Here is a 14,802-nt window from a genome sequence, read left to right on the forward strand (position 1 = left end):
AAGCCATTACCATACCAAGGGAGTGAATTTGGTAGAGACAATGGAGGGTGGCTGTAGATAGGTACAAGTTTTCATTCTGGTTCCATGAAAATATTCTAAATTTAGATTACAGTGATCATTTCCCAACTTTTAAATATACTAAAAGCATTGAATTATATACTTTAAATGGATTATTCAGAGTATATAAATTATACTGCAATAAAGCTGTTTAAAAATACTAAAATTTTTACTAACTTATCTAGAGATCACCTTATATTTGGAAAGATCTAATATTTTTACTTGGGACATATTTCAACAATCTGTGCTTTATGTACAGCATATAAATTCCTCACCTACTCATTGAGAATTTATCATTGTCAACAAAACTATAGCTTTTATTTATTTTATAACTTGTATGTTTATTCTTTTTGAGAAACACATATTAGGTTCAGGGACTTTGGAGTCAGGTAGACTAGAATAAAATTCAGGCTCAACTAATTATTAGCCATGTGGCTGTGGGCAAGTCAGTTTGACTTTCTAATCTGTAACATGGTGGTTATTATATAAGTACCTTGCAAAACTACTGCAATATTTAAACTGTGTGTGTATGAGTAAATACATATGTATATGTATGTGTATGTGTGTGCATATATATGTATATATATTTAAGTATGCATGCATGTAAAATGTTTGGCACGTATAAGCATTTATTAAATTAAAACTATTATTATTACTGGTACTATTATTTAGCTGATGCAAATGAAGGAATATAAACTTTATGATTAGCAACGTTGTTTTAATTATAAAATAAATTATATTAAAAGCATCCATTTATAAGAGTAGTGATTACAATTCTTATGCTACTGCCTCCTGTTATTTCAAGAAACACGGGACCATGGGAATTATTCCAACATTTAGTATTAATAAATTATAACAGACAGCACTTTTCTTACCTTTGTAGTCCATCATAAACTTATAGGATGTATTTTGCTGAAGAAATAATGAAACACTTATTTTTAAAAAAACATATTGGGGGGAATTCCCTGGTGGTCCAGTGGTTAGGACTCCATGCTCTCACTGCTGAGGGCCCAGGTCCAATCAGTGGTCAATGAACTAAGATCCTGCGAGCCATGTGGCACGGCCAAAAAAAAAAACATATTGGGTGCATGAAGACAACCTAACCTATATTTGATGTAGGAGATTTAGTTTTGTGTTCTAAAATTCAAAATTGTAGCTGAACCACAAATGCCAGCCTTGAGTACCAGTGATCACACTCCATTCCTGCATTACTCTGCCAATCTTTCCAGTTCATGCACTTGCTCGCAAAGTATTTCAATATTAGATGCATGAGTGTGCTGTGATACAAATGTCATTTAAAAACCCTTATCAGATGTATTATGCAGTAAGCTTAAAACTAGAGTAGAGTGTGTATCTGTCCCTTTTCCTCTTCTCTTCCTTCTTTCTTGCCCCAATTCTCTTTATTCCTTCTTTTTTCTCTCATTCTTGCCAGATATTTGTAGTACAAATATAGAAAGATCTGTATATGCTACAGAGAAAAGAAGAATATGTAGTTTACAAACTCTCATAAACAACCTGATATAATTAAACTCTATAAATTTAATGGTCTATCAGTCACAAATATTGTTTACTGGTTACATTTAATACTCAACAAGGATAGTTTAGTCTGTGATTTAGGTCCTGTAGAAAATGAAGCAAATATCATTGTTGATTTACATTACTTCAAAGAAATGGTTAATGTTCAGATGTCTGCTTTGATAAGAGTGAATTAAACAGGCAAAAAAATACAATATCCCAAGGCATCTTAATGGAACAACGTTAAACTAACTTTGAATAAGGAACTACACTCTGGTAGTGTTACTGGTACCTAAAAACATTATAAAACATATGTTTTAGGTGACATTTATATATGTTGGGCAATTGGTCTTACCACTTTTTAGAATACAGAGCCATGCCTTTTTTAAATGACGATGATAGAAAAATGGTGAGGAGTATTTTAGTAGGAGAAGAGAATTAGCTTTAGAAGCATGGTTTTCTGTTGTCCTGTTTTGAGAAATTAATTTATTTCATTGTTTTATTTTTCTGTTTTCTGAGTAAACCTAAAGGTAGTACTTGCTTAATTGGCAATTAACATTTTTACAGGAGACTGATCCAGATTTCAACACCTTTATTATTATTTAATTTGCAGTGATGTTTCTTATATTTTGGAAGAAAATAATTCTGTAAGAGCATAATAATTTATCCATGCAGATTAGTATCAGTTGTTTAGAGTATTAAACCAATAAACCTGAATTAATGTAGTAAGACTTTATCAAATATATGACAATGTATGCTGATTTTATAATTTTTAAAAAATTGCTACAAAAAGAATTTCAGTGACATCTTTGTATAGGTAAATGGGAGAAAAAGTCAAGGTTTATGGTATGTGACAAGTTTTCCTTTAAATTCCAGAATGTATTTGGTCTTGTAAGATTTTTCAGTCTTGATTCAAATAAGCATGTAGTGTCATCAGAATGCATTTGCTCTTTCAACAGCAGGTTATCTCTTTTATTACAGTACTGATATAAACATAATTTATAGATTTTATGTATATGAGAGAAGTTCATTTAAAAAAAGAATTGATATATCTTAAAAATTAAACAAAAGTAGCCTATTAAAATTAATGAGTTCACAAATTAAATGATGCTTAGTGGATAAAGGCAATTTTCAGATAAATTGTATTTTTCAATGGCAGGTCTATCTGGCCATTTGCAAGTTGGACTTTATTATGTTTAATACAATAAGCTGTTCCTTTATAGCATTTGTTTCCCCTTAATCAGTGGTTTTGCATTGTATCTAAGTGACATTGAATGGCCTAGACTTAGAGAATACTATGAGGTAGGATGTATGTTCCCAGGCATGTAAACACACACACATAATACAGTCGGCCCTCTGGATCCATGCATTCAGCATGAGTGGATATGGAGGGCCAGCTGTAAGGCACTTGAGCGGCCATGGATTTTGGTATACACGGGGGATCCTGGAAACAATTCCCCATGGTTTTTGAGGGATGTCTGTACTCTCCCTCACCTTAAAGCCAGGGTGAATTCTTTCAACGTTGGCACAGGAAACTCAGGGCACAAATCATACAAACTTTTAAGGTAGTTAATGGGAAAGAGGAAATACAGAAAGTTTTGAGAAAGCCAGCATGCGGCCAAAAACAGCAGGTATGGCCATATGGCAATTGAATTAGAAACGGGATTCTTGCCACACTGTGGTCCAGAAGGTAGTCAAGCCCAGGCAGCCATCAAGGAGAGAGGATTTATTTACTACATGTTAAGTGTTTCATATCGCCTCTTTCACTGTTCAGTTCCTCAGAGAATTGAAATCTGTTGTACCGAATAGATATTGAAGAATTTTCTTACAGAAAAAAATAACTTCTAAAGTAATTTCACTTCTACATTTAGACATCACTATGCCAAAAGCATATTTATTTCCAAATAAAGCATTTGCAAAACAAAGACCTTTTTCGAAAAGTATAAAAGTTTTTTAAGACTAAAATTTAATGACATTATTTTATTTTAACAACACATTTGGTGAAATTATGTAAATTTTTTAAATTCTCTATTTTATCCAAGACATTCTGTAATATTGTAATTAAAGTTGTTTGTCTAAGAAGTCATTAACCTGTAGAATAACAGTTTTCAGAAATTCTTGAAATACATTTTCCTTTGAAAACAGCTTGCTGAAAATGTGTTTTGGTTCTCACATTAGCTCTCTAAAACTCGTCTGACCTACAGAAGAACAGGGGCTGTATTATTAACAGTCATTCTTAAATGTATTATTAGTATATCATGCTGTTACAATTTCAGCAAGATTCTTGGACTCTGGTGTATGTGTATGCTTTTGTATGTTTTAATTTGGGAAAATGTCCATGATTTGTCCTTTATTGTCCTTATCTTGAGGGAAAATGTGGTCTTTGTTGGGAACCCAGAGAGACCCACAAATATTTCCCCTTCTCTGGTCTCCCTACAACACACTCCTTTGTTATTAGGGCGCTAAAAAACTAGCCTGAGGTCAGAATGAAGACAATGTTCGTACTTCAACCTTTGTGTTCTCTGGTTTGTTTCTGCTTATTGGCAATGCCACACTCTTATTTTCCATGACCAAATTTTTTGAACAACAGCACAACAAAAAGATAACCAATTACTCAAACAAAATAATGGCTAATAGTTTAAGTATTGATTGGCTTCCTAATAACATTTTTTTTCAAATTGGATTATTATGTTTATTTTGAATAAAGAGAAATTATGTCTATGTAAAAAATATGAACTTGTAGTCAGTTTCTTATTGGACTGCTAATATTATACTCCAGTTGAAATTAGTTTACATATATTTAACTTAATAGAATAAGGCCAGATTTTCTTGTTTTGAAATCACATTTTTTCAGGGCATTTGGTTATTTCTTTACTTAAAAATCCAGCTTCTAACCTTTTAAAAAAATGAAGTTACATAAAAGTAAAAAAAAAAAAAAACAAACATAATAAACATCACTGCCTCTATCACTCAAATGTTAAAACTATTAGTATTTTGGCACATAGCTTTCAGTAACTACTAAAATAAAGCACATGGCTAAAGCCCCTTTCGTCTGCTTCTGGTCTTCTCTACTCACATATGAGAGTCAATCACTAATCTGAGTTTGATGATTTTTCCCATTTCATTAAAATAATTACATACATATATGTATCTGTCAAAAATATGTGTATTATAGTTCAAAGATGTATAGATTCTTCACTTTACTTTTTCACTAAACTTTGTTACTGTGGTCTATTCTATTGACATATAAAGATCTACTTCCTCCCTCTTGACTATTTTATAACATTTCATCATATGAATAGGGAACATTTTATTTATTTATTCCTGTACTGACATATATAAAGTTCTTTCTACATAGCTTTTCTGGTATTCCATTATTGCTGAGGTTTAAGTAACAGTTACATGATAATCAGAAATATTTACATACTTTGGATTTGCTCTTTTAGAACACTTAGCAAAGCACTTGACTGTTTTCCACTGGAGATGTTTTCTTTTTTAATTATGCCTCAGATATAGCCAAATGGCAAATAAGTCAAGATATGATTTTTAACATCAAATGTAATTTGTTCAAAACTTACATTAATCTTTCTCATAACTAGTCACTTCCATTTTGTCTCCCTGTCATCCTGAAGAATGAAAATGTAATTTCCCAGAGGCTTTAAGAATTGAGGGAGTATTAAATGTAACTGAAATTAAGTGATTAATAATTTACTTTTGGGTCATGAATCAAGTTCATGGGATGCTAAGGATAATTTGCAACCCCAGAAGCACTAGCAGTAACAATGCACTTTTTAAGACTTAAGAACTCTCAAAGGTTGTCTGCCCAACCTAATTAAACTTCAGTTTTCTGATACCAAATTTATTTCTTCTTTGTACTGAATTTCCTCAGATCTTCTTGACAGGAAAATGTCACTTTACCTGACAGCTGATAGACAGGTTATGTAGCACCATAATTGGAGAGAAAAAGATAGCTTAAAGCTACTCGATTTAATGGCTATGTGTATGGCTTTTTCTTTCTTTCTTTTTCTTTTTTTTTTTTTTTAAGGTTTCTATGACAGACACAAAAGGCCCTAGCAAATAGGCCCAGTGCCATTTTTTTCCTGCTTCCTCTAGGGGTGATTATCTTACTCCATCAATAGTGCTGTCAGAAATTGGGCACATAATTCAGCATTTAAATGAACAAGCAATGTAATATTTCCTGTCTCCCAGTGGAATGCTTTGCAGCTCACATTCTTCTCTGTCACTCGCTCACTCTTGATGTATGTCCCATATCCAGTCCTTGAATGCCTTCTCTTCCTTGTGTTTCATTGCAGATGTTGGCTCCGACTTGACACCTACTTCATTTGGAGTTTTATAGGACCAGCGACCTTGATAATTATGGTAAGAACTCCTAATTAACTATGTGTTTCCCAGGTCAAGAAATAAAACTTTCACTATCCTTGTGCTGTCTATCTTTAATTTACATAGAGTAATTTGGGGAAAGCATGTACTTTTTTGACCCTATATAACTCAAGCAATTAGACACTCATTGTAGTCTACTTTTATATTGTAAAATACTTAATCAAAACCCTTGGGAGAAGAAAACATGCATTTGCAAGAGCTTATGCAGTACTGTGGCTCCTCAGGGGCCTGATCTAGCATAATCCATTTGGTTTTATAGGTTTTAAACAGTGATGACTTTGTTTGACAATAGTACATTTTCTTTCTTTTTCATTTGGATAATTTGAATTATGAATGGAAACAGAAATTGGAAATGTGGTAAAATAACCTTCCTGTTCCAGTTTTGTTTTTATATAAATCTCAAAACTTTAAAATGTAAGAGGATTTCACTTGAGAATGATAAGTAAGTTAGGTAAACATTCTGGAATCATACTTTCTTTTTTAATTTTTAAATGCATAATATCTTGATTTCAAATATGCATTATTTTTCCTAATTGAGATACTATTGGTGGTAGCATTATTTATATACTTACCATTTATATACTTATATCATTATTTATATACTTTAAAATACAAAATAACCCCAAGTAGTTCTGGAATATATAAACTAAGTAGGTGACAATGACAATTCAACATGTGGTTTTCTATACAGTTTACATATGTGTGATATTTGAAATTTACACTGGAGCTTTTATTTTGTTTTGCTTCAAATCATATGTTCTCTCTTGGTCCAGTGATATAACAATGTCAGTGGGGGTTCCCTCTACTTTAATCCTAATTTGTTGTAGCATCAAAATTTAACCAGCATTTTATAATCCTTTTGACCTATCTATTCAAAAATATTATTATTTTTGTATTTATGTTTTGTAATGTAGCACTTGAACAGTAAATCAAGGGCCATGTTTAAAGGGTAGATATAGTAACACACCTGGAATAATTACTGTCTTTTTAAAAAACATATACTTGACTTGGCTTTGTCTTGCAGTTTCCATATCATCATTCCAACTGCTGCTGATTTTGTATGTGTGTGTATTTGGCATAGCAGTGCTTTGTAACTCATTGGTATCCCGAGTTCCCAACTGGCCTCTTGCTTTTACTAAAATACTAGGCAGTCATCTATGATCCGATTCCTTTATAAGTGTAGGAGAGCTAATTTCCCAGAACAACTCATCTGTCATAGAGAATACACTTACTTTTTTTCTACTCCAGTTATGCTATATAACAGTACCTTTTACATTCCAGCTTAATGTAATCTTCCTTGGGATTGCTTTATATAAAATGTTTCATCACACTGCCATTCTGAAACCTGAATCGGGCTGTCTTGATAATATCAAGTAAGTGATTTTTCTTTTTCTTTTCTTTAGTCTACCTTACTTTGATACACTAAACTATCCCTACTTTTCATTGTATTGAAATCTTATGGCAAAATGATAAAGGTCAATGTGTTGTCTTCGCTGAATAAGATCATTTATTGACTATTGAGGTGACTTGATCTGCCTGAAAATAGGTAGAGTGAAGTTCTGTCTTCAAAGAAACTTTTCCCCCTAAATTCTTATTTACAGTATGATAAGTTTTTATTAGATGCATTTATTTATTTTGTCCAGGAAACAAAGTTGCTGTGTCTGGGCAGACTATTCTTTGTTACAACTATAACCACACCAGTACTCAATACTCCATCTCTCCCTTCAGAGCAGTGTGAAGAGACTGAGCTGGTGGCACCTGCAAGTGCCAAAAGGGGGATTTTTACACCAGAAGAGAGGAACCCTGAAATTATTAACCTGGGTGTTTGCAGAGGAGCTGTTGTACAGCTGCCCTCCTCTCCTCCTGAGAGAGAAAAGGATACCTCAGCTCCCTAATGTAAAATCCTTTTGTATACATATATATGTCTCCAGGTTGTACCCCCTTTGAAATGTTAACATTTACCTCTTGGGAAGTAAATCTCTCCATAAGACTGTCACTACCTATTCAATCATCTTTTAATTCCCAAGGTTTATCCTTTAACCCAAATTCTACTTTTTTATCCTCAAAAACCTGAACCATGCAGAGATATGAAAATATCCACAATCCTTTCCTCACTAGTAGTACTTCTTTTATATATACGCAAAAATAAGACAATTTACATTTTCTGGGAAAAAAAAGTAGTTCTTTAGTGTAATCAAAAATTTTATCTTATTCCCTTAGAGGCTGTGACACTTGAGAAAGAGTAATGTGAACATGTACTTTAGTCATTAATATATATTCTATATCAAGTAGCATTTGTATATGATTTGCCTGTGCTATGTGTTAACTTGGTTAAATGTTTTTATTTAAATGAATGCACTTTCAGATGAACTTTCATGAGGTTGCCTGTGACTTTCATGTGTTACTGATATTCTCCTTGAACTACCTCAGATAGCAGCTATATCACCCATTTTTCATCCTCCTACATTCAGTGCCTGACAGTTCCTTGCCCATAGTAGGCCCTCAATGAATGTTTATAGAATAAAGTAATACATTAAAGACTGTAGTGACAGAAGTGTATTGACATTAACTATTTAATTTTGTTTAAGGGGTCATCTGTCTACATTAGTTGAAAAGGTAGCTAAGGAATTAGAAAAAATAATGTAATGGAGCAAACTAGAAGTTATCTACTATGAGTAATAGTCTTTTGTACTTCTTAATATTACTTAGTTGAGTCATTATACTGTTGAATTATGTACTAGACTACCCTTCTAAAATGCAGTATTAGTTCCTTGGACCGTTTGCTCCTGATGATATTGAACTTGGATTGTTAAATTGGCACATAAAGCATAATTTCTTTATGTTATCATACTTCTACTCACTTTAGTATATATTGCATCTTTATATCTATTGTGTAATATAAAACAAAATGCATATAATACTTTATTATCATTTTTGTTATGCTTTTAAAGTACTATCAGAGAGAAGTGAATAATACGTTGATATTTATGTAACAGCTTTTACCAGATTAAAAATTTCAAAAAGGCCTTGTACTTAGTACAGTCACATATTTAAAAGATAGATTTGTATTCTCATTATTCATGTGTATTTCTTTAGGTAATATGGGTTGAATCTCTGTGATATTACTATTTAGGAAAACAAACACACAAAACCTAATAATTACATTTAATGATATTGATGGCATCAAACTTTATATTACAAAGCAAAATAAAGCCTTAACTGAGACTGTCTTGATTTGAATTCTGTCTAAACAGCTTTATAGTTTATAGCCTTTGGAAAGTTTAGTTAACCTTGTTGAGGCTTCCTATACTCTTTAAAATGGGTATAATAATGAAACATACCCAGCCATCAAATGAGCAGAGGTATGTAATCAGCCTTTGATGATACTTTTTAAGGAAAAATCAATAAGGCTCAAGGAGAGAAATTAAGTAGCTATTAGAAAGAATATGGAGGGTGCTTTTAAGATGGAAAAAAAGGGGATATGGATATGCTGATGGGAAGGAACCAGTAAAAAAGTGGTTAGAAATAGAGGAAAGGAAATCAGTGTTATAGTCATGACCTGAGGAACTAAAGGGAATGAGATCCAGAATAGAGGGAGAGTAATTTCACTCCATTCAATTTCATGAAGGACACTTTTCTACTGAGATAACAGAAGCCAGCTAGGAGGATCCTTTTCTATTCAGACTAGATAAAATAAATAATAGGCGTGATGTAGATATGTTGGTGGAACCAGGGTAGAGCAGTAAATTGAGGGATTTCTGCCTATTCTCCTCTACAAAGTAGGAAAAATGATCATCTACAGGATATGAGAGCATGCAGGAGAGAGATAATAAGAGAGAAATCTCAAGAAAATAATCCTTAGAACTTTACAGAATCTGAAGGACATTTTATTTCATTTAAAATATGTTTAACTATTTAATAAATGCTTGTAAAAAAATCACCAGGCCATAATTGATAAGGAAAGAATTTAAGAAAGGTTTAAGCAGAACACAAAATCTGGCATCCTTTTTGTTTTTAACAAAAATAAGGATCTGTATAACACGAATTTTTAAGTGATATGGATGATGTGAGAGTATTTTAAAGGCATAGCATCATTTATTTGCAATGTCTTCTTTTTTTAGTACAGGGAAAGGGCATAAAAGTTAATAATGTTTTCTTGGGTTTTTTTTTTTTTGTATTTTTGTAAAGTGATGAATAAGATGCACCACCTTGGGCAGTTTATTGAGAAAATAAACTCACCAGATAAGGCCTTTTGCTGGTCAGTGTCTTTCTAAAACCATTCATTCATTTATCAAATATTTTTTACTCTTATTACACACATTCTTTCACATAGAAATATCTTCTTTATCTAAAATGTGTTTGCTTCTTCCCATGTTCACAACCACCACTTCCTTTTTGGCCACCATGAACTTCTGCAAAGCTGCTTCAGTGGTCTCCTGACATTGTTCCCCATACTGATTCTTGCTCCTGCCTTCATTAACTAGAGTGATCTCTTGAAAAGTTTAAGTCTGATTATGCAACTCTTTTGGGTAAAACTCTTCAGTGATTTCCAGTTACTCTTACACTAAAGTCCAGACTTCCTACCATGGCCTACTTAGCCTTCCTGGTCTAGTTGTCCCATTTTAAGCCATGTGCCCCTCTGGCCATTCTGGGTGTACTCACTTGTGCTTCAGGTCTTATCTGCTGCTACTCTACAGATTTTCTTTTCCCTAACACTGCATGGCTAACTCTAATTTACTCTAATTAATTTAATTATTATTTTTAAATAATTTAATTATATTTTAATTTTAAATTTACTTCACAGTCATCATAATAAACACATTTTGATATTAGTATAAAACATTCATTTCATTGGCTCATTACTATATTAATGATATACTCTGGGAAAAAATAATAATAGAGTAAATTCCTATAGTTAACATGATTACAGAGGAAATGAGGTACTCCAAGTCTCAGATTTAACTTAAAAAGTACTTAAAACTAAATAATGTATTTCGGTTTGCTGTTTGCTTACTTGTCCTTTGTCTTCTTTTCATCAAAATAGGTAATTATATTTGGAGGAAAAAAGTAATTCCAGTCATTTGAATTTTCTGATTTAATTTCAAACAAGTTGAAATTGGAGCTTACAGTAATCATAGCAAAAATCTAACCTAGTTCTTAAAAAATAATATAAATATAAATAAAACAGTTAATGAATTGTTATCAGTACAAAATTAATTTATAGTATCGCTGTAGTATTATGACAGTTAGAACTTTAATTCTTGAGGATCATTTATAGCACGCTTGACATTTAACTTAGAAATAAAAATTGATCATTTCTGTAGTTATCAACTACTTCTCTTGTTGAAAAAATATTTAACAGCATCACAAGTACTTTGCAGAATTAAAAGAAATAATAGAAGCTTTTAGGGCTAAGAAAGAAAATTGGTGCCCGTATGGAGAGACAAGGAATCTACTAAGCTTCCCTTTCCTATGTCTGACCCTTTGCTCTTTTCCAGGGACAGACTTCTGCATCCAAGATTCTGATTTTGACCTAGTCCAGTTTTCCAATTTCTGGTATCTCCCCTTAACTTGGGTTTTACATGAGTGATGGGCTGGCAAACACAATGTCAGATGGTTTAAAGAAACACCATTCACTTTCCTTCCTTCCTCCCTGTGCTCTAATTGCTAAAGGAAGGTGTAGTGCTAAAGAGGAGCAAAAACTCGTGTCATACACAATTTCAATTTGAATTTCAGTTCAGTCCTGTGATGGTTATATGATCTTGCAAGTTATGTCATGGCTCTCAGTCTCAGTATCTCCTCAGAATTGGGAATAATTGATTCTACTTTGTAGAGTTTTGCTATAATTAAATATAATCATATATGTATAGCATACAGCTCATAATTTAGTATTCATACAGTATGGTTTGATTATTTTTAACCACTCTATGTGGAAATATATTGCTGCCTTTGGTTCTCTGTGTTTTCCTTAGTGAAATTTGCTCAACCTCTTATCAAAATCTCATTAGAATTTGACTGGCTTTGTTTCTTATGTAGTGTCATAAAGAATTTGCCTGATATGATCCTTTTTTTTTTAAGCCAAAGTTATCCTATTATGAAAGAATTGGCTCTAGGAGTGAAATGCTCATTTGATTAATAAATAGCAAGTTCTGTAGTTAGCTCTAAATTTAAAAAAAAAAAAAAGTGTCTTAGTGAACTTGGGCACCTGCCTTACATAACGAAACCTAAGAAGGCTTCTGAGTAGCTTCAGGGATGAATAGAAAAATGTTTTGCCTTACCAGTATCCATAATAACTTATTTATTCCCTAAGAAGGTAACTTTTGCTTTGTACTGTGTTTCCAGATATTGGTAGAATCGGTTAAGTAATTTAGCTTGACTAGTATTACATTAGTACTTCATGGAGTTAAATGTGGTAGGGTTCTAAAAAATTGAAAGTGGAAAAACAGAATGATATAATCCTGAAAAATGCAACAACATCACAAAAAAAATTCAATGCTTTAATTTTTCTTTTTTATATTAATATATTAAGATGGAATTATATATATATATGGCCTGCTTTTCAAAATGGTAACATTTTTATACCGTAGTCAGAGCAATATCTTAAAAAGAGTTTGATCCTTTATGAGAACAGTAAACCTAGTTCTGAATTATACTTAATAAAAATATTCATCCACTTCAATGTTTTCTGGATGAGTTTTGAGGAAAATATTTATAGTACTTTCTCATTCTTCTTAAAATATTAGCTAGTGATGTAAAAAGGTTGAAATATTGTTTTGGGTTTTTAAACAGGAAGCTCAGTATAGTTTATATAGTCCATGCCGACTTTAAAAAAAAACTTATGTCTCTATTCACTTGACTTTATTCGTTGTTTACCTTCCACCACCAAAACTACTCAATTTAAATGAAAACATCACAAATTTCTAATTATTTTAAAATATTTCTAAATATTTAGAGATGTTGTGTTTAAAAACTGTCACGTCCAGGGCCAACACACTATACTGAAGATATGTTTTTTTCCAAACCTTTTTAATCAAATATACTTTTCAACACCCACACACACATTGAACACTTTAGTTCTTGAGTCAGAACCAATAATTGATTTATTTTATTCATTGTTATAAGATAAAATACTTTTTAAGAAATTCTGAAAGGAATATCATCTGTTATCTCCTCCATTTCCTTGTTCTGTGGTTAAATATCACTGGAAATATACCATAACATTATCATAAATGATCCAGTTGTATTTGAAAAGTAATACAATCTAAACAGAACTGTTTGGAGCCCTGTGTATTGTTGACACCACTAGAGTCGCTTCAAATAAGTTAATACCTTCCTTAGGTATTAGTTAGTCCTTTGCTGATTAACTTAATTTCAACTTACAAGCATTTAACAATCACTTCTATGGAAAGTGAACTGTAGCCACTGGTTCACGAAGCTGTACATTCGCCAAGTGTTGTTGCCAGTCTCATTGTATTATGCGCTTTACGCTGTAGTTTTAACTTTTCTGGAATGTTAAAAGTGTTAGTCTCTGTTTTGAGTCTTTCTCTTTAAAATTCATTCAAATCCCTATGTGATCTTTCTAGGAACCAGGTGTTTTATGTATCACTGTATTTGGCATACTTCATACTCTGGGAGCTGACACTTGAGAAAAAAAACAGTTTGAAAGATGACTGTCACAGGCACACTGGAACTGTTAAGTGTTATACCTTGAGATCAAATAATTCTTTCACTTTTCCCCAAAATAATTAGGTTTATATCAGAACTAGGAGAGTCAATTGCAGCCTAAGGATGAGAAAGCCTGAGAGACTACCTAAGGGAAAAATAATTCTTCTTTATGAGAAAAATGTAAAATTTAGCAGCTCCTGTGTTCTTTATATGTGGCTGGACTCAGATTTCCTTTGTATCCTATATGAAACATGCAGTCAGCTTTGGGAAAGCTTGGTAATCAGAATTGTATTATGAAACCAAAATTTCTGAAGTAATCATACACACAATAGCAAAATTAATCTAAAATAAGTAGTCATAATAAGGCTGTAGTTTTTCCCCCCAAATAGTTCAGAGCAAATATTCACTTAAACTTTTATAAGAGTGGAAGACATCTGAGAATAGTTATAATTAAATAATATTTGTATTCCATATTATTCACATATTTTATTTAATTTTTAATGTATAAACTTTGATATGATTTTTTGTCCTTTAATTATTCATTAATTTATTTAATAAAAAAGAAGTGCTAAAATTTTGGATATGTTTTGAGGATAGAACTTACAGAATTGCTAATTTATTTTACGTAGACTATAAGAGAAAGGAGTGGAGTGTGATTCCAAGGTTTTTGGCTTGCGGTACTGAGATATGGAACTGTAGAAAAAAATCACATTAAGGGTAGATTAGGAGCTTTGGAGGAAGTGGTTAATAGCATAACTTTGAAAGACTTACTAAACATTACAGTGTAGATGCTGAGTAGGCAGTTGATATAATGAAAGCTGAAGATTTAAATCTGGATTCATTGGTATATAGATTTTATTTTATTTTATTTTTGCATTTAATGGTTTTCAGGTTTTATTTATTTTCAGTATTGATTTTGTTTTATATATCTTTATTACTGTCTATAATGGTAAATGATCCTGTTTTACTTATGAAAATGATATATTTCCTTTTAAAACATTAAGCAAAGTGAGATATTTTGGGGAAAAAAGTAATAATGTAAAGGTGGTATGCAGATATGACAAAAACTTAAGATAGTGATTTTCCAGCCAGACTGGTTTCTGTCACTTAGTCACTGTATGTTTCTGTTAGGATAGCTTTGCTATGAGTAGCAAATGCTGACCA

At 32.0% G+C, this 14,802-nt stretch overlaps 1 protein-coding gene across 33 annotated transcripts in view; it reads left to right on the forward strand.

Annotated features, from left to right (window-relative positions):
- ADGRL3 (adhesion G protein-coupled receptor L3) overlaps positions 1 to 14,802 on the forward strand; it is a gene marked incomplete at both ends in the record, with an annotated part of 582,832 nt that overhangs the window by 493,783 nt on the left and 74,247 nt on the right. For all 33 annotated transcript variants that reach the window (XM_079704517.1, XM_079704528.1, XM_079704539.1 and 30 more), the window contains 2 exons: positions 5,886 to 5,952; positions 7,255 to 7,346. In XM_079704517.1, coding sequence (XP_079560643.1) covers positions 5,886 to 5,952; positions 7,255 to 7,346 — 159 coding nt within the window. The remainder of the gene's footprint in view (positions 1 to 5,885; positions 5,953 to 7,254; positions 7,347 to 14,802) is intronic.

The sequence above is a fragment of the Hyperoodon ampullatus genome (genome assembly GCF_949752795.1).
Source record: "Hyperoodon ampullatus genome assembly, chromosome: 1".
NCBI lineage: Eukaryota > Metazoa > Chordata > Mammalia > Artiodactyla > Ziphiidae > Hyperoodon > Hyperoodon ampullatus.